General features: G+C 36.0%; 1 protein-coding gene across 1 annotated transcript in view; it reads right to left on the bottom strand.

The window, feature by feature from the left end:
- The window catches only part of aln (divergent protein kinase domain 1C), a 56,775-nt gene extending 37,429 nt beyond the window's left edge, over positions 1 to 19,346 (bottom strand). The window contains exon 1 of the mRNA XM_081746130.1: positions 18,955 to 19,346. Within this exon, the coding sequence (XP_081602256.1) occupies positions 18,955 to 19,107 (153 nt within the window). The 5' untranslated portion in view covers positions 19,108 to 19,346. The remainder of the gene's footprint in view (positions 1 to 18,954) is intronic.
- Between the last annotated feature and the right edge of the window lie 3,967 nt (positions 19,347 to 23,313).

Raw genomic sequence — 23,313 nt, 5'->3', positions numbered from 1 at the left:
TCAATTGTTTTAAATTAATTTTCTGGAAAGAGCCGTCTTGCAACAAGTGCTCGGGAATTCCCGTAATTGAACGCACAAAGTATCGTAAGTGAACTCTAACCAATGGCGGTGGTTAGACGTTAAAAGTGTGTGTGTGGGGGGGGGGGGGGGGGCAAGACGATCTGAATATTTGATATGAATGTTAGTTTTCCTGATTGCTTGTAACACTTTGACGAAAGGTTGTATAACTATTAGGATACTGTCTTTTTCAGTTATACCGTACATCTTGTTTCATATTTTACTAAGTAAATTGACAAGAGCAACGCAAGCAGATACTAGCCCTTTGTACTCTTAAACAACGAAGGTGTAGAAGAGATTTGATTCCTTGCCCATGAATATCTGTCTGGGAAAGTTGTGTGATCAGATTAGGGGTCTACTTAATAACAACGGTGCGAGCGGTCCAGGGTTCGATCCCCGGTGCGGGGCACTAGCTCGAAAAAGTGTAAAACGCTTTTCCAGGCGAGCCACCGTGAATGAGTTTTCCTGGGTATTCCTCATTCACATCAGGAAAATGCCAGAGAGGTACCTAACATACAGGTCTCAGGCCGCTTCCTCCCTTCCCCCATCCTTTGTTCCTTCCCTTTCCCCGGATAGTGTGCTCGCTGAGGGACGTCATCCCTCAAAACGTGAAGGGCTAAATGGCCTTAAATGCCGAAGCCCAGAAATCTAAATCCTAACCTATTTAATAACAAATTTGCAAAACAAATAAACAGAAAGGATAAAATTAATCAAATAATCATCGTAATGAATAATGAGGCATGTTTTGCAAAAGTTATATTAAAACTAGAAATTAATGAACAACTTATATTTTTAATTCCACGAATGCTATTATATGTGTTATTACTCTTAGAATGACAGTGAATACTGTAAGCATATGCTACGACATTTAAAGAAATACTTTTGCAGCTTCCCGAAAATGTTCGCTGCCATTAAGTACAGTTTCACTCTCTTGGAATATATCAAAACTCAGCAATACTTAGAGTCACTCCACATTTCAGTTATACAAAATAATCCTAAAACCTAGAACTATGCTGAATTCACTAAATTTAATTGTACATACAAAACTGTATATGTACACCCCTAAACTCGTATATTACACTGCAAAATTAATATTCCTTACTGAGCTCCTTAAGTAAGCTACGCGGTTAGCGTACGCGCCTTTGACGTGGGAGACCCGGGCTCGATTTCCGGGAAGCTCATGTGGTTCGGACTCCACGTTGATCATTAAGTCCACGTCTCATATAACTTCGCTCTCCTGAACAGGATGTTAAACTGAAAAAAAAATCAAATCAAAATATTCCTTATTATTAGAAAGAAGAAAATACATTTTAGGAACTGTCGACTTTTGTGCAATTAAAGAATAACTTGTGAAGGACTTCTTTTCTTGCGAAATGTTATCTCAATTAGTTCCAGAGCGGCTGACTAACATATCGAGCCCTTCCAAGAAGAAATGAAAGTACGCTCGAATTGTGGCGCTCCAATAGGTTAATTTTGGGGCTATTTTTAGTGGCAGTTCAAACGCAATTCCTGTAGCTTTCTTAATTCCACGGGAAGACAACCAATACGTACTCATAGAACGACAAAAATTTTATGACATTTTTATTCTATGAACCAATAATACATACAAAACTTTGTTTCCAAATGAAACTATATACATTAATGGGTAATTTCAAAAAACTGGGGGGGGGGGGGGGAACTGTCCCTCCTAATCGCCGCCCATGACTCCAACAATAAAACTTTATTTTACATTGGAAAATATTTATGTCGTATAAGACATTTTGAAACATTTATTTTATAAAATACGAATTATATATGTTTGTTTTAAATTAATATATTTGGTGTTCATATTTGGCGAACGTTACTGAGGCTCCTGGGATGATTCAATCTACATCTGTTCGTTCGTCTGCCTGTACCACACATACTACAGAGTATCACTTTCGGTCTTTTCAGTTTAAATTTTCAGGGTACAAGCACGAGACACACTTAATTTCCTGTATAGATTTTGGCGGCATACCAACGTAAAATTTCAAAATGGCGGCCATTGTTTTTTTCAAAATAGCGGATATGCACGCTACAAAGTGCAATTTTGGTCTTTTTAAGTCAACCTGTTCAGAGTAGAAGCACGAGACACTCTAAATTAGCTCTATATACTTTGGCAGCGATCCAACGCAAAATTTCAAAATGGCGACCGTTTTATCAAAAATTCAGTGAATAGAAAATTGTTGGGACAATTGTGACAAGTTGTGACAATGATAATCTTGAAATATAAATCACATTTTAACACTTTTAACCCCAAAACATTGAAATATTTCGAAAAAACCCAATTAAACCCGAAAAAACCCACATGGGCCCAGGTGGGTTGGGCTTTCTTTAAAAAAAAAACTGGTTTTTTCAAACCCTGTCCTTTATGCTGATAAGGACCATCATCCACAGTATCTCGAATTCAAAACAGGGCCTCTTGAAATTTGTCTTTTTCGCGATTTTGGACAGAACTAGCTCTCAAAGTATGCACTTTTCCATACAAGTCCATATGGACTTTTTCTCTTATTTTGATGTAAGGAATCGCTTCTTACAGTTTGTCGGTATAGTTCATTAACACCCTGCATATATATTATTGAAAATTGAAGGTTAGAAAATTGAAAGTGACTATGTTTGTGACTCTTCATCTCTTGAACCGCCCGACCGATCTCGATCAAATTTTTGACGTAGATAAGGTTCTGGCCTGAGAGTGCTTTTAGCTATTCACTTTGACGGTAGAGCTCAGAGGAGAGGGAGGAGGAGGAATTATAAAAAAAAAAAGAGAAAAACAAATAAATCTTAATAACTCTTGAACCAAACGACCGATCTCAATCAAACTTTCAATATAGATAAGGTTCAGGCCAGGGATGTTTTCGCCATTTCACTTTTGCGGTGCAACGTAGGGGAGGGGGAAGGAGGAGATATATATGTTAAAAAAATAAAAGTGCCTGTCTTTGTGACTTCATCACACTTAAACCACCCGACCGATCTTAACCAAATTTTCAACACAGATGAGTTCGGGCCTGAGGTAGTTTTTAACGTATCACTTTCACGGTAGAAATTAGGGGAGGGGGAGATCTATAAAAATGAATAGAACTTAACTCTTGAATCACCTGACCAATCTCGTTCAAATTTTCAACATATATGAGGTTCGGGCCTGTTTATATATGAGAACATTTATTCTATAAAGACAAACATTAATCAATTGCTCATACGTACATTCCACTTATCTTGAATAAAAATCTGAATTACGTCCATTATAGTGATTGGCTAAGCTGAAATTGGTATCCAATTAATGTTAGAAAACATATATTTTATAAACTTTCCCTGATTTCCAGTCTTTTTCCATGAACTATTCTGATCTGTACCATTTTCCCTGACTTTCCTGACCATCAGGAACCCTGAATGTTGCATTTGCAAACACTCTCTGTATTAGTGCTGTGAACTGGCATCACTGGTCAGAGGAAGCACAACAAGATCAAAAGCTCCACGTATTTGCTGTTTGGCTATTAAATCACTGTGTTTAAACTCGTCATCGAAGTTTCCGTCTTTCCGGCAATCACACAAGTGAAATAGAAATTATTCTCTTTGCTGAAGGCAGATTGAAAAACTACAATCGATCAAAGTTCAGAATTTTTCCGAAGAATGCTTAGAACTTTTATTTTACCTTGGCTGTAGAGACCTAAAGTGCTAACACATTCAGAAACAGCATGAGCAAAACCCAAATAGAACATCATAAACCTCATCTAGATGAGTTTTTTGGCCTGAAATGTTAAACAATGTATCCTTTCCATGTTTTGAAATTGGTGTCAAGAAATTTTAAGACACAGATGATTTTGCACTGAAAAGAACAAGCAGACACACAATGACCAACCACAATGACATTCGACTCAGTGTTTGCTTTATCTATGATTACTGAGACCGTCTTAATGAGATTCGGCTTGATAAATATTCATGTTTAATAGAATATTTATGAATTGTGTCTTATTGCTGTTGTTCACAACGAAATCATCCTGTGTAGTTGCTGGTGACAAGTTTGGACTAATATAAAAGGTAGCAGATGTTCTTAGTAACTCTGATTGGCTATTTACTGGTGGGCTTGGTTGCATATTCATGAAACAAGTGATTTTATGGAGAAAGTATAGTTTTCAAAATATTTTCATAACCTGCAAGGTCAGGGCCATACCACATCATGACGTAAATGATACTATCGATAACATGAACACAGTCTTCGATAAAGTACATATCAGCAGGCTTAAAACTTTTGAAAAGAGAAATCATTTTCTCTTAATGTTACACTATCAAATACAGATGATGGTTTTGGCGCAAGCTCGTTCTTCTCAGTTCTGAGCACCTATAATAGCAACAATTATACTGTTGCAAAGTTCCTGCGTATTGTCAGTGCTGCTGGCGGAATTACTTTATCTTTCCTGTTAATGATAACAACACCGAAGTTTTTCCCCTTTTTGCGGCTAAGGAAGCCATTCTCTTTTCCATAGCTTGATTACACGTTATTGTATCACCTGCAACGAACCAAACCTATAGTATCCAAATTTCAAAAACCCTTCCTTAGTGGCGGGCCGCGGTGACTCAGTGATAAGAGCGTTCACCTCTGGTGCATGGAGTCCTGGGTTCAAACCCTGCTCCCGCCAAGTGAACCTTGTGGTGGACAAACATCGTGTGCGTGGGGTTTCTCGGGGTTCTCCCGCTTTCTTCATTCCACCGTTTCATTCATTTCTCATCATCACCATCTCCTTTAGCCTAGCCGGCATAACCATGGGACATAAAACTTAAATATTTCATTTCATTTCTTTTTCCTTCCTTAGTGGCACCTTACGTCACAAATTTTACGTACCGTTTAAATTAGAAAACAATCCATTAGAAATAAATTACTGGAATTAATTTATTTCTGAATCAATTCTCTTGTTATATTTTGTGTTAAGGAACATTGGCTAACGTAACGAGTGAAAACTGACTGACTGGATCCAGGAGCTCCGGTATACCGTGCTCATGCGTTAACCATTACACCACCTAATCCGTTTCCCCGAATAGACACTCATTCTCTCACTTTCGAGGTCGAGGCTCTTATCTCGGACCACGTGGGTTGTACCACAGACCCCTGCTGTGATTGGACAATCATGTGTCCATACAAAGAACACCTTATGACGGTTGTGATTTGATATATGCTAATGAAAGGAGGAACAACCAATTTTTTATTTTAAACACTAAGGAAGTCCCGATCCAGTCAATCACTTTTTCGTTCTTTGCGTTAGAATTCGCACCCATAGTGGATTTGGTGTATAAAAAAAGAAGTCTGTTGTTTTCGATTAGTTCATTAGTCATATATGAAATCACAACCGTTATTAGGTGCTTGGTATATGGACACAGGATTGACCAATCACAGCAGGCGTGTCTATGATACAACCTACGTGGTTCGAGATGAGAGCACCGACCTTGGGAGTGAGTGGCTGTTCTGGGAAGTGAACTGGGTGGCGTAGTAGTTAACGCATCAGTACAGTATGCCGGAGGTCTCGGGTTCGAGTTTCGGTCCAGTCTGTCACTTTGTCACTCTTTCCGTTATGATTATTATGTTAATGATCAAGCAACTTGAATGAAATCCTGCATGTAATTACTAATGTTAAGAGAAGTACGATATCTCGTGGGACAATAAAACCCCGTTTATCAGATCATAGTGGTCTATAGCTTGTCTTGCCGATTTTAATTGACACTGAACCCTCCACTACAAAATTACGATATTTAGACTTACAGGCCAAACGAACATTACTAGCTTCAGGGATAGCTTATATTAAATACATTTTTATGGTTAGTTACGTGCTTGTAATAATTTGTTTGCAACATGGACTAAGTTTATACATATTATTATTGACATTTATAATGAGTGGTGCCCAATAAAATCTAGAATTGTCCCAGTGAGCTTTATGCTGGACAAACACCGTGTCCCTGAGTTTTCTCGGGGTTCTCCTGTTTCCTCCCACTTTCTTCATTCTATCATTTCATTCATTTTTCATCATCACTGTCTCCTTAGCCTAGCAGGCATACGCGTGGGACGTAAAACTTAAAGATTTCATTTCATTTCTAGAACTATTCCCGTAGGTAACAATAAGAACTGTCCCCGTAGTAACAATAAATCCAGGAGACATCCAACATGGCTTACTCCAAAATTAACTAACATTAGAGCCAGGGTGGATTGATTTAAATCACGATTTTAATCACTTGATTTTTTAAATAAAAATCGTTCATCTAAATCAAATTTCGAAATGAATTAATTTAAAGTGAAAGTAAGTAAAATCACGTTTCTGTTCTGTTAATTCGATTATGGAAGATGATAATCATAACACAATGAGACTCAAATGTATGTAAGCACAGTATGAAAACGAGTATCATGTAGAGAATGATCAGGGAAAATCCCGTTTGAACGGATAACGGGTGAACCCTCCTTTCTTCTCTTGTAACACAAGGTTTTAAAATTTCTATTCCATCAGGGAAATCACCATGGACATTTAAGATGAAAACTCTTTTGTGTCCACGTATATTTGTTTGTTTCTAGATAATAGGGGCGTATTTAGAGGAGTCCGATCCCCTCTCCGAAACAAAATAAATAAATAAATAAAATTTTGGGCGAAATTTATGTACTAAATACATAGAAGTTTCTCGGGACCGTAATACGACAAATTTTGGATGCGTTAAGATATCGAATAATACTTTTGATAAAGTGGATACTTGACCCCATACCAGAACATGCCGCGATCTGCGATGTGATCGCAGAAAATTTGCAGCGCCTGTGCAGGAAAAATTGTCAGAGGAAATAAAATAGCCAACAGAAAAGTATAAAAACGTGCCTGTTATGTATAGATGTCTTAAATACACGGACAACTCGCATTTGAACTGTTTTTCACGTCGTATAAAGCATATTTTTAGCAATCACGAGTGTTTCTTTTGCTGAAACTGATTATCTTGATTTTTTTTTATTTTCGAATTCCTGCAGAAAATTTTTGACTTACAAAAGCTCATCGCAGAAAGACAAAGAAAGTTCTGCCATCGGCTAATACATAGGATCAGAAAACGATATTCACGAAGAAATTAAATATTGACTACAAGCAGGGAATTCGTGTTATTATTCAGTTTAAAATCTCTTATCGTCGCGAATTCTGTCGAGGAATTTGAAGCTTTAAAATATATAAAACGATAATTATGCCTGTTGTGCTGTATGGTTGTGAAACATGGTCGCTTAGGCTGAGGGAAGAACGCAGACTGAAAATATTTGAGAATAAAATACTGAAACGAATATTTGGAACCAAAAGGAACGGAAATGAGGAATGGCGAAAACTTCATGAAGAGGAACAGCATAATTTATACCGTTCACCAAACATTGTTAGGGTCATCAAGTCTAGGAGGCTCAGATGGGCAGGTCATGTAGCTAGGATGGAAGAAAGTAAAAACGCTTTCAAAGTCTTGACTGGAAGACCCATCGGAAAACGACCATTAGAAAGACCTAGGCGTAGATGGGAGGACAATATTAAGATGGATCTCGCAGAAATAAGAATACAAAATAGAAACTGGATTCAGTTAACAGGATAGAAGTCAGGAGAGCTTTTGTGAACATGGCATTGAACCTCCGGGTTCCATAGGTCATAGAGTGAGTTATTTAATTTTAGGCGAAATTTATGTACTTTATATGTATTTCGTGCCGCTAGCTAGTTCCAATCGTTTAAAAATATGCCCCTGCCAAATATCACTAACTTTCGTGAAAAGAAAAGTGTCATGTTGATATACATTGCTGTACGTTTTCCTTAATGCTTAAGAAACATTGTTTGGGATTGAAATAGGTTAACGATTAATTCAAAATTAAAACCCAATACTTTCACTTAAATGGCATAATTAACATTTAATACTAATTCCTAATGTTTTTTCTTCAGTTCGCGACTTGTATTATACGAAGAGAAAGATTTGATTTAAATTTTAAAAAATCGATTTAAATAAAAAAAAATCAACAAAAATGATTTTTTTGAAAAAAATTCATGGTTTTTCCCCCACCCTGATTAGAGCTATAATGGTCAGGTTACATAGTAACGCTAAAAATAGCGATAATGTTGCTAAATTGAAAGCAAAAATATAGAAAGGAAAAAAAAAAAAAACAGCCAAGCTAAAAGCTCATGAAGAACACAAAGCTAAGGCAAATAATAAATACAAAGATACCTGATCGATAATCTAAAATAATAATAATAAGAAGAAGAAGAACAAGAAAGAATCAAACAAAGTTAACAAATATTACACACCCATTGATCTAAGTTAGTTTTTTTTTTTTTTTTTTTTTTTTTTTTTGTAAACAATCAGCAACAGTCCCGTGAATTATGTAGATAACATTAAAAATGATTAGTTATCTAGGTAGGCAAAATCTGCCTCAACTTTAAATTGGTACAAGTTACTGTAGAGGAAATTCTAAATATATCAAAAATGAAAAATTCTTACAGCGAAGACTTATCTACCCATTCTATAAATCATATAATTCACATAATAGCACTCCTAATTACGTACCTCATTAATTGGACAGTAAGTGGAGTATTTTTCCACATAGCCTAAAAGTGCCTATTTACAAGAAGGGTGGTAGAGATAACGCTAGTAACTACCAGGCCTACATCTCTTGCTACAGTGTTTTCTAAAATTATGAATACTGTGTAAAAAGCAATTGTTTCCTTGTATTTTGACGAGAATTAATTAATTAACGTTGACCACTTTGGATTCAGATCGGGTGTATCCACTATTAATGCTGTTGAGACTGTAAATGAAATAATCAATCGCTTTGAATCCAGTTCATATATATGTACTACTCTGATTGACTTAAGTCAAGCTTTTGACACGATAGTATATGACATCCTGCTTAAAAAAATTACAGTTCTATGATAAAATGATACCGATCTATCCGTTTTTGAACTAAATCGACAATAGATACTAAAATTACACAATAAAGAGATCTGACGAGCTGGAAGTTTTGGCCGATGTTCCTCAAAGCTCAGCATTATGATTGTTATTTTATTTTTAGTGTATATCAATGACATGCCTAATTGTCTACCATATAAAACAACAATCTATGCGGATGACACCACTTTTATTACAAATGATGTTTGCACACTAACTTGAACATCCCGTTGGCAGAATTTTCTTTGTTCTTCTGCGATGAGCTTTTGTAAGTCAAAAAATTTTCTGCAGGAATCCTTCTGATTGTTAAAAATATGCTTTACGCGACGTAAAAAACGGTTAAAACTATATTTATGCGAGTTGTCCGTGCATTTAAGACATCTACACATAGCAGGCACACACTTTTCTGTTGGCTTTTTTTTTTTTTTTTTCTGCACAAGCGCGGCAAATATTCTGCGATCACATCGCAGATCGCGGCATGTTCTGCTATGGGGTTGAACATTAAAAATAATTTTAAGATATGCTAAACACTTTTTCTCCGTGGTTTAAAATCAACAGCTTGGTATTAAATACGACGAAAACTGTAACTCATTTCTTCTATATAAATATATCATTGTGTATCTTAAACAGGGTTTGCCCAAGTGGACAAAGCCCGAGAAAACCCATCAGGGTTTTTGACCTTTCTGTTAGTATATTATTGGTACAACTCAGGTGATCACATTGAAAGTTATTTTTATCAGATTTTGAACTTTCTTTGGGTGAATTATATGCCTTCATGTTAAGGTAATCAACAACATTTAGCATAAGACCTTTATAAAGTTCTGAATGCACTGAATGAATGAATTTTAAAAACTCAGCTTGAGATAATTATAGAACAAATTAATGTGCGGATTATGCTTATAGCCTATTTGAAGTAAAATAAGCAATTTTGTATTTTAGAAAATACTTTCTGTGAATAGTGTGCTTCCTGACTCGGCGCCGCCGAGGGACGTTATCCCTCATACGTTGACAGGTTTAAGATCATAGGTGCCGGTACTAACAGTAAATATGTAAATACATTAGTAAAACTATTAGTATTATTTCTTACCTTTCACGGTAACAAAAGGATTCAGTCTTCCAACAACAGTTCAGTTCTGTCCTTTGTTGCTACCATTCAAATAAGCATTATCAGCCATAGCGTAAATATTCTTATCAAAATTAAGAAGCTTCATGCTCGGAGCTCCCAAGACTACGTAACGCTTACTATTTTAAGTGCTGAATTTAAACTTCAGTATTAATGGAAGTTTCGATGTACAGTAAAGCAAGCTGCATATTCAAGGAAAACCCGTCGTGAAAGAAGTGTTCGGGAAATTCCCGCAATTGAACCCACAAGGCATCGGAAGTGAATACTTCAACAATAAAACTATTTATTTTACGCTGGAAGATATTTAATTTCATTTATGATATTTTGAAACATTTACTGTAATAAAATATGAATTATAGGCTTATGTTTGTTGTTTTAAATTAATTTTCAGGAAAGTACCATCTTGCAACAAGTGCTCGGGGAAATTCCCGTAAATGAACGCACAAAGTATCGAAAGTGAACTTCAACAATAAAACCATTTACGTTGAAAAATATTTCATATAAGACATTTTGATGAATTATGTCTTAAATTAATATAGCTATTTGGTATTCATATTTGGCGAACGTCACAGGCTACTGAGATGACTCGATCTACATTTGTTCGTTTGTCTGCCTGTACCACACAGTGTTCAACTTTTGGTCTTTTAAATTTGAGGATACGAGCTGGAGACACTAAATTTTCTGTATAGATTTTTTCGGCATACCAACGTAAAATTACAAAATGGCGCCCATTCTTTCTTTCTTTTTTTTTTCTCCCATAATAGGGGATATCCACGCTACAAGGGGCAGTTTTCGGTCCTTCAAGTTAAAATTTTCAAAGTAGAAGCACGAGAGATTAAATTAGCTGTATATATTTTGGCGGCATAAAATTTTAAAATGGCGGCCATTATTGAAAATAGCGGGTATCCATGCTACAGGGTGCAATTTTCGAACTTTTTAAGTTAAAATTTTGAGGGTAGAAGCACAAGACATTCTAAATTTGCTACATAGATTTTTTCGGCTATCCAATATAAAATTTCAAAATGACGGCCTTTTTTTCAAAACAGCAGTGAATAGAAAATTGTTGCAAGTTGTGACAATGGCAATGTTGAAATGTAAATCATATTTTAACATTTTTACCCCAAAGACATTGAAATATTTCGAAAAAAAAACAAACCCGAAAAAACCCATATGGACCCAGGTGGGTTGGTTTTTTTCAAAAATACCCGGGTTTTTTCAAACCCTGATCTTAAATTATCAGGATTATGTAAAATTACTTGATATATATTTGCATACAAAATTAAACTGGACAGTTCATATTCACGAAATATGCAAGAAACTAGATTATGTTCTATATCAGGGTGTCTACTAAAATTCCAAAAATGAAATTTCGTGACCTTTTCTGTACCAAATCATAAAATTTCCTAACATTTTCAGGAGCGAATGTGGGTGCGAATTAGGCCAAATTTTCATCCATGCGATAGAAACGTACTTTGCTTGCGATTTGGTAGCGTCTAAAGCCGACCATAGACATTTTTGGTGGTGAATTTTGACATTTTACAGAACAAAACTTTCCAATCTGTACTTACATTTGTACAGTTTAAAAAATAAAATAAAATAAAATAAAAAATAAAAAAATAAAAGAAACGTGACCCAAGAGCTAAATTTCCTGACTTTCATGACTGTTTTCTGATTTCGTGACTTTCGTGACCGATAGACACCCTGTATATATACTACAGAAATGGAAAAGGTCTAAAAGTGAAGAAATGATAATTTCGGTGTAAGATTACTGTATGATAATTTTTTGTGGGGAAACTCTATAGCTTTTTAAATAGCAACCGAAGCAATAACTTGTATTAAAGATGTATTCAGTACTGAATCCTGTAGGGAAGTTTTTAAATAACACCGAATCATGACAGCGCCCTCAATGAATATTTATTATACTTTAATACATATAAAGGAAAACCACACCAGTTTTCCTTTGCATTCTAATGTACACTATTATAACAGAAGGCACAAACAAAATTTAGAAACGCCGTAGTCTGATTATGCAAGAATCACTCTCAGTAAAACCGTACATAGAATGAAAATAAACTATTTAATTTGCCACCAGTATTTCTATGTAATTTGGAAAACAAACAGTTTTCCAAGCATATTTTAAAGGCACGTTTTTGCTTTGGTCGTTTCATTCATTTTATGCGATTCTTCGATTCAGTGATTTGTTCTTTTGGTTTCGGTTCCAGTGTACAAATTGTTCCACTAGGTTCATTACTGGTATTGAGTCACGTGAGACGTGGTGTCGTTCTGTTGATGCTTTTTTTTTATTTGAGCGGGGAAGTATGGATACAATTTGACGTCATCTTCGTTATTGTTCTTCAGTTATTAATGTGCTTTGTTCACAGGTGCACTGCTCGCGTGTTCGTTTGAACTGCGTTACGGTGGCACATGACTAATGAGGTTTAAGTTCCTTTTGACGAAGAACAAAGGAGAGATTTAAATTTATATCGTTTATCAACATTAGTTAGTATGTAACAGTGACGTTGACAGTTACAGGTTCTATTTTAGTGTTGGATTATTACAGCTGAATAGAAATTGCAATGTATGTGAAAAAATGTAAGTTATTAAAGTGCTTTCAAAACTACAGCGTTCCCCACAAAAAAGCAGGAAATTTGGATTTTGTACAATAAGAGCGGTTGTATGTGCAGTTGTATAGTTTTGTGCTGTTCTATTGTGTATATTACGTATGTACACCCAGATGTTCCAAGACATTAACACAGTTATGGGTGATCACGAATGGACATGGCAACAAGACGGTGCAAAGGCCCATACAGCAATCGATATTGTGACATGGATAAGAATTAATACTCCTGACTTCATCGAACCTAACGACTGGCCGTCTAAAAGTCCAAATCTCAACGTGATGGATTATTGTATTTGGGGTATACTGCTACAGAAGGTTCAAGAACACAGGGGACATATCACAAACATTGATGGCCTGAAAGCTGTACTGACAGACGCCTGGAACAACGTTACACTTCAAACTATCCACAATGCCACCGGAATTTGGTTACGTCTACGCCGCTGTGTGGAAGCCAAAGGGAATCATTTTGAGCACTTGCATTGATTATGAACATTCAGGTGACAGTGTCAGCAGGGTTGGCAAAAACCATGGTTTTTATTAAAAAAACCAAAAAAACCGGTTTTTTTGGTTTAAACCAGGTTTATTTGGTTTAAACCAGGTTTTTATGGTTTAAATAATTTGCTCTATATATTCATATCACATATGGACAGAAATAAGTTTGCTTCGCCTTGATGTTATTATGCAACAACCGGGTTATGCCGGAAGGGGTCACATAAGCTCAGGGGCGGATCCAGGACCGACTTCTGGGGGGGGGGCGGTGGGTTGTTATACTGCTACTTTTAAGGGCTTCAAACTTTGGGATGGGTTTTATTTATATATATAAAACAAGAAAGTCTCCTTTTCTGGATCCGCCCCTGCATAAGCTTAAAGCGGAATAAAAACCGCTTCTCGAGTTACATCCGAAAGAAATTGTCCTCCATTTGAACTCGGAACCAGGACTAATTGGCCACAAATGCGATACGTCTGCCGACTCACTCACGAAGGAATCCTGACAAAAATACGTTTACTGATCTTTACATGCTTCTTAATATAACTGTCAAGAGTCATTTCAGTAGGACAAAAAAAAAAAAAACAGTTGCACAGGTGAAACCATTACACAGAATTACATATGAACAATTTCAAAGTATTACGGAGTACAGAAGAACTAAGTTAGTTCAAGTTAGTTAACAACGACTTTTATTGGTCCAAATTAAAGAAATACACCGACTTAATCTGCATATCAATAAGAAAAGTGAATAAAGATACGAATTATTTGAGTCCACTTTGGCTCAGACTCATTTATACATAAACAGATACCAAAGATACTTATTTCACTAAATGCCTCTCGTGGGGTCTGTATGACCCCCCCCTCTGAATATTATACAAATAATATACGGGAGTGAAACGTGATAACCCACAAATGTGTGTTCATCAAGATTTTACAAACACTTACACTTTTGCGAACATTTTTTGTTTTTTGGTTTAAACCAGTTGGTTTTTTTGAAAAAACCAGCTGGTTTAAACCTTGGTTTAAACCATGGTTTAAACCACCTTGGTTTAAACCAGCCAACCCTGAGTGTCAGTAAAATATAAATGAAAATATGTGTGTCCACCTCATATTACAGAATCTAGAATAAATGTCCTGCTTTTTTGTGCGGCACCCTGTAGAAACAAATCGACAGCGGAAAAACACGTGCAGATTTGTTTTGAAGAATGAATTCTATGTCACATAGTTATTGTGGTCACTCAGCAAGGGACGAATCATAAATTTCATTTTAGCAACAGTGGGTGGAGGATTTCCTTGGCAACAGACCTCAACATTTCAACGTTGCCGCTAAATAGATTTCAGAAGAAAAGAGGTATCTCTTGTTTCTTTGGGCGCGGAAGTGATTTGAAAAAAAAAAAAAAAAAAAAAAAAAAAACACAGACAGAGCCTTCTCCCCTCTTCTCAACATACACGAACTGGGACGACAAACATATCCTTTCGTCCATCCAAACAAAGCAATATTTAGAGATTTTCCTTTTCGTTAAGACTCACAGTACAGTTCCAGCTGAAGACCCACCGGGATGCGCACAATGTGGCAACAGCGTACCACGTGCTTCTCCAAACGTCATTTTTTTTTTCTAGTTTTGAAAACACTATATGAACAGGCTCAGTGGTAGAGCGTTCACCTCTGGTGCTTGGGGTCCCGGGTTCGATCCCAGCCCCCGCCAAGTGAACTTTGTGGTGGACAAACACCGTGTGCGTGGGTTTTCTCGGGGTTCTCCCGTTTCCTCCCACTTTCTTCATTCCACCATTTTCATTCATTACTCATCATCACCGTCTCCTTTAGCCTAACCGGCATAACCGTGGGACGTAAAACTCAAAGATTTCATTTTTACTATATGAACAGTACGAATTGATCGACTGAAAGTGAACTATGTATACCATAATCGTATTTGTGATGGTCGTAGGATTGGGTAAAAAATTTTATTCATGAAGCATGTTCCAGAACTAAATTTACCAACTGAAAATCAAATCGTTTATTTCTCATTTTTCCTTTAATTGTAAGATAGGTGTAGGTTTGCGTCGGACACTTTTTTCCTTTCAAATATATAGTTTTGTGCAATTTGCAGACTACATAAGTTTTGAATTTTTATATTGTAATAGGGGGGTTAGACTGGGCTTGCAATATAATGTATATAGTTTCTTTTGTTCTCTTTGTAGCAGTCTGAAAATGTTGTGGTTCTTGCTATAGTTTTCTCTGTCACCATTTTATAAATTGCATATTTCAAGCTTTTATAAATTTAGAAGCATGCTAAGACTGGAAGTTGGCATGGTTCTAAACATGCCAGAATTTTAACCTGGCAAAATTTAAAATAATTGTAGAAACATTACAGAAACATCATGATTTCTAACTGATTCGTGAGGAACTGATTTCTGGTGATATTGAACGAACTGTTCCGATGAACCAGTTCTCCATGAATCGATTCATTGAATGAAATGATTAAAGTAAAAACTTGCCTATTGATAATATGTTACTACGAAATTAAATGTATAGTGTCACGAAATTTCAAGAATACTTCCGTTAACGATCTGTATAATGTAAGTAGCAATAACCAAGAAGTAGTACTGTAAATGGAAACATTATATTGCAATAATGAGTTTAAAGAAATGGTATGAACTTCATTGTATGTGTCATTTAAGGTGTAACAGTTTAATGCGTATTTATAATTTTCTAAACCTCTATTTTTTAAAAATTTTATATTTTTGCCGAAGTCTATTGCTACTGTGTAGTCTAATGACTAATAAGGTATTCTATTCTATTCTGTTTAGTTCAACATCTTACGGCAATGCACTTTACGCTAAAGGAGACAGATTATTAGTTAAAGTGAATAATAAAATCGCACCAGACCTACGGGGAGTCTTAAGAAAAATTATTTTTGGTAGCGCTCCCCAATATCAATTGTTTCAAGAGAGGTATAAGCATGCTTTATATTAAAAAAAAAAAAAAAAAAAAAAAATTCGGAAGAAATGGAGAGTTTTACTGTTATATAAATTTATCGGTAAGTCTTTATTTTGACTCCAACTGTGACTTTAATCGGTTCTTATAGGTTCAGTTACTTCCTGGAACTGTTTGTGCGTGAGTCACTTGTTGGAACTGTTCGTGCCTTTGGTGTGACGTCTTAGTTCATATTTTTCCCACTAGGTGTCTGTGTAGTCATATGGTAGTTTGTTAGTGGGATGTCACATGTTCTGTGTGAATGTATGTGTGTGCTGCTGTTTGTGGCATGCGGGAAGCGCGTAATTGAATTGGTTGAATTGAGTTAGAGAAAACCTATCATAGTTGTGGTCTAAAGCTGAAGATATTTTCGACGTATTGTAAAAGTGGATGTTTATTGGTTTCTTGTTTGTAATAATAGCAAGTGTGCTCGGTTTAATAAAACGACGTGTGTGCGGAAAGGAACATTTTTCAGTAATGTTGAGTATTGTGCATGTGTTCTTGGTATCTTATTTTTTCGTGTGTGGATTCAGCAGTTATAAGTTCATTATTCATGAGTGTTCTCCTATGGCGAAATGGTGAGTGTTTTCTTTTTTTAATTCATATTATTTTTATTCTTGATTTGATTTGCATTTGAGTATTAGACAAAGTATTTGGTTTGCTGCTGCTTGTCCTATTGTCTTGTTGAGATGTAATTTTTTTTTCTTTGTCATGCACTGATTTATGATTAGAGACGAGTGTTTTTTTTTTTTTAAATTCTTCCCTTCTTATCTTAGCCTTATAGTAGTGGTGTGATTATTTATTATTATTTTGGATGTTTTTATGGTACCTGAGCGGGGGGTTTGGGGGGCGGTAGCCCCCATTTAGATCTGAAAATTCATAGTCACCGCTTCACCTGAATTGATGTTTAGTAACATTGTGGCCCTTGTACTTATAGTATAATTCTTAACATCGTACATTACTTTCACTGTGTTAGTAATTGTAATCGGATCACATGAATCGGTTGAAGTCACTGTTTGGCTCAAAGTAAAAATTTGCCAATTTATCCCATAATCTGTGCAACTAGTGAGCAAAATGCTGGTAAATTAATACAACAAAAAGCATTTTGGGTTAAGTGCCAGAGAGTAAGTCCAGAAATGTGAAAAATAAGTAAAATTTACAGGAAAGAAAAGGTGATTAGGTTATTTTTCATGAAATTCATGCTAACAAAACAAGTGTAATGTGGTATTTTCAAGTTTTAGAAGCTGCGTGTTGTTGGTATTATTTTGAGTGGAAATATGCTGATGTCAGACATAATGGAGTTATCAGGGGATTAATTCCCAGCATTCAAAAATGGTAGTTGGATGTGACATTTCAATTGTGAGTTTTATAACAGCCTATGTTGGTGACAAAAAGTCCTGACGTTATGTGGAGCTTCAAGGATTATTAAAATTGAGCAGTAAGTGTAGCAAATTTAGAAACGCATTGAAAACAAAGAAATGGAGGAACAATTACATTTCCGAATGCGAAATGTCATTGGTAAAAGTTGGCAGTAAAAGTTTTTTTTTTTCTCGAGGATACAAAGTAGTCGATAAGGAAGGTATCGAATCTTGTGTCCTTAGCGACACCCTCGTTTACGTGGATCCTCACCATCGCTGACGCGCCTTCTCCCTACGGACGCACCCCTTCACTTCTGCTTGGGTCTTCCTGCTGCACTCCTCTGACTCGGTTAGATAGCATTCGTGCTTTTTAGTGGCCTTAACATACATTCGTTTATTTTTTACTGTTGTTTTTATGGTTTATTTCCGGACGCAGTATTTACACACAAATTAGTGGAAGTCCCCTCGAAGTGAATGTTCAGCGAGGAATAGAAGAAACACTTTCTGTAATAATGACAATGGATTTCCTCATAAATGACATAAAATTCAAGTTTTTCAGCCTAAAAAAACTGGGTCCCCTCTGGGCATTTATTCCGAAGTTGGGCGTCCGCTTTCGCCACGTTTTTTCGCAGTTATCTCCTTTCCACACTTTCTGCAATTTGTTATTAGGTTCATTAATTCGTGATCTTCACAAACTTTTAGAAGATTTTGCTCGTTATCAACGTATTGCTTCACAAATGTTAAAACTGTTAGTTCATTGCCCTTTTACATTCGCCATGTTGATAACATAAATGTTCGTTTCTTTCCCATAATGCAACTGTTCGGTTACCATGCGCCAAGTAGTTCCCTCCGCTCGCCGTATAGTCCCATGTTTATAACCGCTTATATATAACAAATAAACAGATTTTTCGAGACTCTTATATATTATCAAGCACACAAACGATCAAATTATCAATATCTTTCCTGTAAATTTTAAAAATTGTGCTGGAAACGGACACCCAACTTTGGAATTTAACCCCTACTCTGTGGCTTTTTTTGTTCTTTTTTTACTGACAAGCCCCGCCCAGCCAAAGTTATGTACTAAGTGAACAAAACCAAACTGAACCTATTCGCACTCCTAGGTAATGTTATAAAGCTGGCGGGATTAACAGAATAAATGTCGAAAAGGGACTATAAAAACAAACAAGACTACCGGTACGTATGTAGCGCAATTTTTCGAAGAAAAAAAATGTCAACCCATCAACCTGCATGCAAAACTTAAGTGACATCTAGATAAGTTAACTAAGGAAACTTCAATTCTTAATGATTTTTTCTTGCTCTCATGTATTTAACTTGCCCTTACAAATTGTTTGTAAACTTCAACCCAAAAACGTCAAAACATCACAGGGTTAAACTCACCAGTTTGGTAGCATGGCGCCAAGCTTCAAGGTTTGTACACAAGACACCCCAACGGAAAAGAAGAAATATCAGTACAATTATTAGGAAAAATAAAAGTATTAAGAAATGCCGCCTTCTGTATAATATTCCAGGCAGCCTTCGTAAGTTCACCATGCTCTGTAATATACTTTTCGTTTATTTGGAAAATCTTCTTAGTAATGACACTTCCATTATGGTTTCGCAGTAATTTGACTGACAGTTCTCCACCGTCTGAAGTACACTGCTTATATTTATTTGCACGACAATCCCGTAATTTCCATATTTCCAAATTGTTGTAGTTATAAATAAACATTACAACCCCTCCCCCAAAACATATCGCCCACATTGACAACCGGTACAAACAGTGTTGACAGAATTTATTCATGTCTCTCCACCAATTTATGAGTCAAAAGTTCATGTGAGCAATTCTTCTTCCAATTTAAAGAAAAGGGCCCCATTCCGTAACGGTTTTTATCAAGTACAAAATAAGGCCCATAATCCTACAACGGGTCCTTCTTGCAGGTTTGAGCTAGGCAGCTTAGAAGTTATTGTTATTTGTAGCATTGTTTGCAATATATTTCGATCTGCAAATTTTGGAGAGACTGATACGTAGACCCCTAATGACGCTCTTGATCTAGTTAAAGAATTAATAATTTTAGGTAACAAGATTATTATTATTATTATTATTATTATTATTATTATTATTATTATTATTATTATTATTATTATTATTATTAAAGTGGGGGAATGCCGATCTGTGGATAATTCCGATCATTGAATTACTCAAAAGTTACATGACGCGGTGACCAAGACTGCTTACTCCTCTAGCAGGAGAGGCTGCGGTTGCTCAGTGGTAAAGCGTTCACTTCTGGTGCGTGGGGTCACGGGTTCGATTCCAGCTCCCGCCAAGTGAACTATGTGGAGAACAAACATCGTGTGCGTTGGTTTTCTCGGGGTTCTCCCGTTTCCTTCATTTTCTTCATTCCATCATTTCTCATACTCACCCTCTCCTTTAGTCTACCCGGCATTAACGTGGGACGTAGAATTTGATATTTCACTTCATTTTCATTTTCCTCTAGCAGGAGTCACAAAGTTCACATGAAGAAGAAAAAGGGCCTTTGTTCAGTTGATCTTTGCAAGTGATTTCGACATTTGTGCTTTCTTGCTTTTCCTTGTAAATTTTGGTCTGATTATTTTGCGTAGTAAGTACTGGTTATTTTTCAAAAAGTCTCATAAGACATACAATATTTCATAGCATGTTCTTTTAGCAATTTAATGCTGTATGTTTCACTCTGTGTATTTGAATGTCTAGCCTGCATGGCTTGTTTAATATAAAATGGCGAGTAGGGGTAACTTCAATCAGAGGTGATCGGACTTGTACTTAAGTGATCGGAATTGTCCCGTTGTGAAATAATGTAACTACGATAAGTAGAATCTTTTTAATTCTGATACGGAGTGATAGTAGTACGTAGTTTCTACTACATATATTTATTCTGTTCTTAACAGCCTGAACGAAATTTTGTGTGGATAAAAGTTTAAATAATAGAAAAATCAAATTTACAGACAACCAGATTCCAATTCGAAACAGTGAAATGACTAATTAGGGACTTTGGAATATGTAAATGGACATATAATTGGATCTCTCTATGCATTAAACATAGTGTCATGAAATAGTTTTTATTTGGAGTTTCTATAACAACGGTTTCAATTTTAAGAGCCTCAGGTCCAATAGCCCCCCTCCTATTATTTGTCTGCTACCATTAACATAAACGTTTATTTTTAAGGTCAATAAATTTATATAGTATGCTGATCTATAGTGTGGTTGGGGCACTTTTTCATCCGTAATTGAAACAGATATATTGGTAGTTGTACAATGACTGAGCAAAACTCATGCGATGTCCAAAACTCATATATATATATATATATATATATATATATATATATATATATATATATATATATATATATATATATATATATATATATATATATATATATATATATATATTCTGTATACTTACTAAATGGCGTCGGAATTCCTCCAAATCGGGGTAAGTCTGATCAAACGCAACCTCCGGAAACAAACGATATTGTATCTTTGTCTTGCTTGTGAGCTACAATATGGAAGCAGTAAGTTGTAGCAAAAGGTTCGATAAATATGTTTTTACAGTAATTGCTACCCTACAACTAGTAGTTTTCCCTCTTCACGCATTTTTCCTTAAGTGATCGGCATTCCTCCACTTTGCTCTATTATTATAAAATATTCTGTTTGTTTGCAGATCCTGGAACTAATAAGTTTTTCTTTCTTCCGTGGGTTCCGGCCTGGAAATGTTTCTTCCATGTTTATCCATCTTCACCTTCCTCTTTTAACTCTCAGGGACTTAAAAGAGGAAGCTAAAGATCGAGAAACATTTCTAGGCCCATACCTAAAATGAAAATAAATCCCTCATTACTCCCAGGACCTGCCAAAAGGCAGAATTCTTGAATAATAATAATAATAATAATAATAATAATAATAATAATAATAATAATAATAATAATAATAATAATAATAATAATAATAATAAGGAAGAAGAAGAATTTTCGTCTATTTTTTAAGTCGTCGATCAGTTATATTCTTTCTACTATTCGGTTTTCTTTCGTCTTTCGCTCTACGGCGGTATGAAGAAGGCAATTTATTTGCAAGACGCGCCCATTTACTTTCCTACGGAGTATGTTGGCTGAAAGCAACCTCTTCTCTACTACTCATTTTAACAAAAGATTACTAAATACATTTAAGAAGTATGAGTTTCATTACGTATCAGTCACGTAAAATTTGCGGAACGCAAAATTTTCTCCCATGTACTGAGCGTTGGGCTGGCGCTGGACGAATGAAGATTGCCTGAGGGATGCTAATGCTGCACGTGATCACTAGTGTTGCCACGAGACGAGACGAGACGAGACTTCAGGCTGTCTCGTCTCGTCTCGTGCAAAGCATGTCTCGTCTCGTGTCTCGTCTCGAAAAAATGTGCTCGTCCCGTCTTGTGTCTCGTCTCGAGAGGTTCTGTCCCGTCTCGTCTCGTCTCGTTTGTCTCGTCTTGTCTCGTAAAAATATAACAGCATACCATGGGAACGAAAGTAAAATGTAGCAGGCTGCACCATGCTAATCAAGATACAAGTAACAAGGGAAGAGAGGGAGATTATATATCGAAGTGGAAGATGGTTTATATACCAATCGAAAGCACTAATGACGCCTATTACAAAACTGTAATAAAAATTTTCCGAATGCATATACTGTGCGAGTTATATGAATATACAGGGTGTCCAGAAAATCCATTTCCACCCCTTGAAATCGCAAACGATGAGACAGATGCCAAAACTGGAAAACACGTTCTTGATCATTATAAAAGTACAATGTATCAAAGCAAACATTGTTGTCCCAGGGCCACCCGCAGAGTCCCAGGCGGGATCCAACTCAAAAATTACAAAAGGTAAGGGGGTCAAGTAGTATATCGTTCGAAACTTCTTGGGAGATGAAAGAAGACGAACAAGTCCCAACTCTCTAAAATTACCCTGTGCAAAATGGCGGCCGGTCAAACTGTCAGCAAAAACGTCATTGTAGAGTCTATGGCCACCCTCCAAAGAAAGAAAAAAAACTGAAACGGTAAGACAGATGTCAAAAAAGAAAAAGATGTGTGCCATCTTTTCAAAAGTACAATGATTGAAAGTAAAAATGTTTGTCCCAGGGTCCTCCACATGGTTCCAGACGGGGTCCTACTCAAAATTTTCAAATGGTAAATATGGTCAAATAAAGCTGTTGAGAAATTAAAGAACACGGAACAAGTCTCGATCCTCTAAAATTACCCTGTGTAAAATGGCGGCCGGTCAAAATGTACATCTTCATTTCGATTTTCTGAGCACGTTCACTTTCCATTTTGCAATCGGCACTTGTATTCATTCTGAGACATTTGTACGTATTTACTCTTCCTGGTGCAAGGAATTCTTTCGTTTGAATCGTTTTATAATTGATAAACCAGATAACGAGCATAAGTACCACTGTTGTGCAGTCATAAACATAAATAAGTAGAGGTAAGAGTCTTTACTTCTGATGGCTCCAACCTCTACTTATTTATGTTTGTGGAAGTACATTATATGTTAACTAGTCAGTTCTATACTTAAAGATGTCAAATGTTGTCGTTTCTTTTCTTTATGTCTTAATTTGCTTTTATTTTATTATTACTTTTCTTTATTTAGATATTATTGGGCTCAAAGAGCAGAATCTCACAGTAGGGACACAGTAGGGACACAGTTCCTTTCTTTCCGTTGAGTACAAGAATTAAAGTGAAAATAAACTAAAACCCG

Source organism: Thermobia domestica, chromosome 18, assembly GCF_964235325.1.
Source record: "Thermobia domestica chromosome 18, izTheDome1.hap1.1, whole genome shotgun sequence".
Classification (NCBI taxonomy): domain Eukaryota; kingdom Metazoa; phylum Arthropoda; class Insecta; order Zygentoma; family Lepismatidae; genus Thermobia; species Thermobia domestica.
This window is presented reverse-complemented; position numbering and strand designations above follow the sequence as displayed.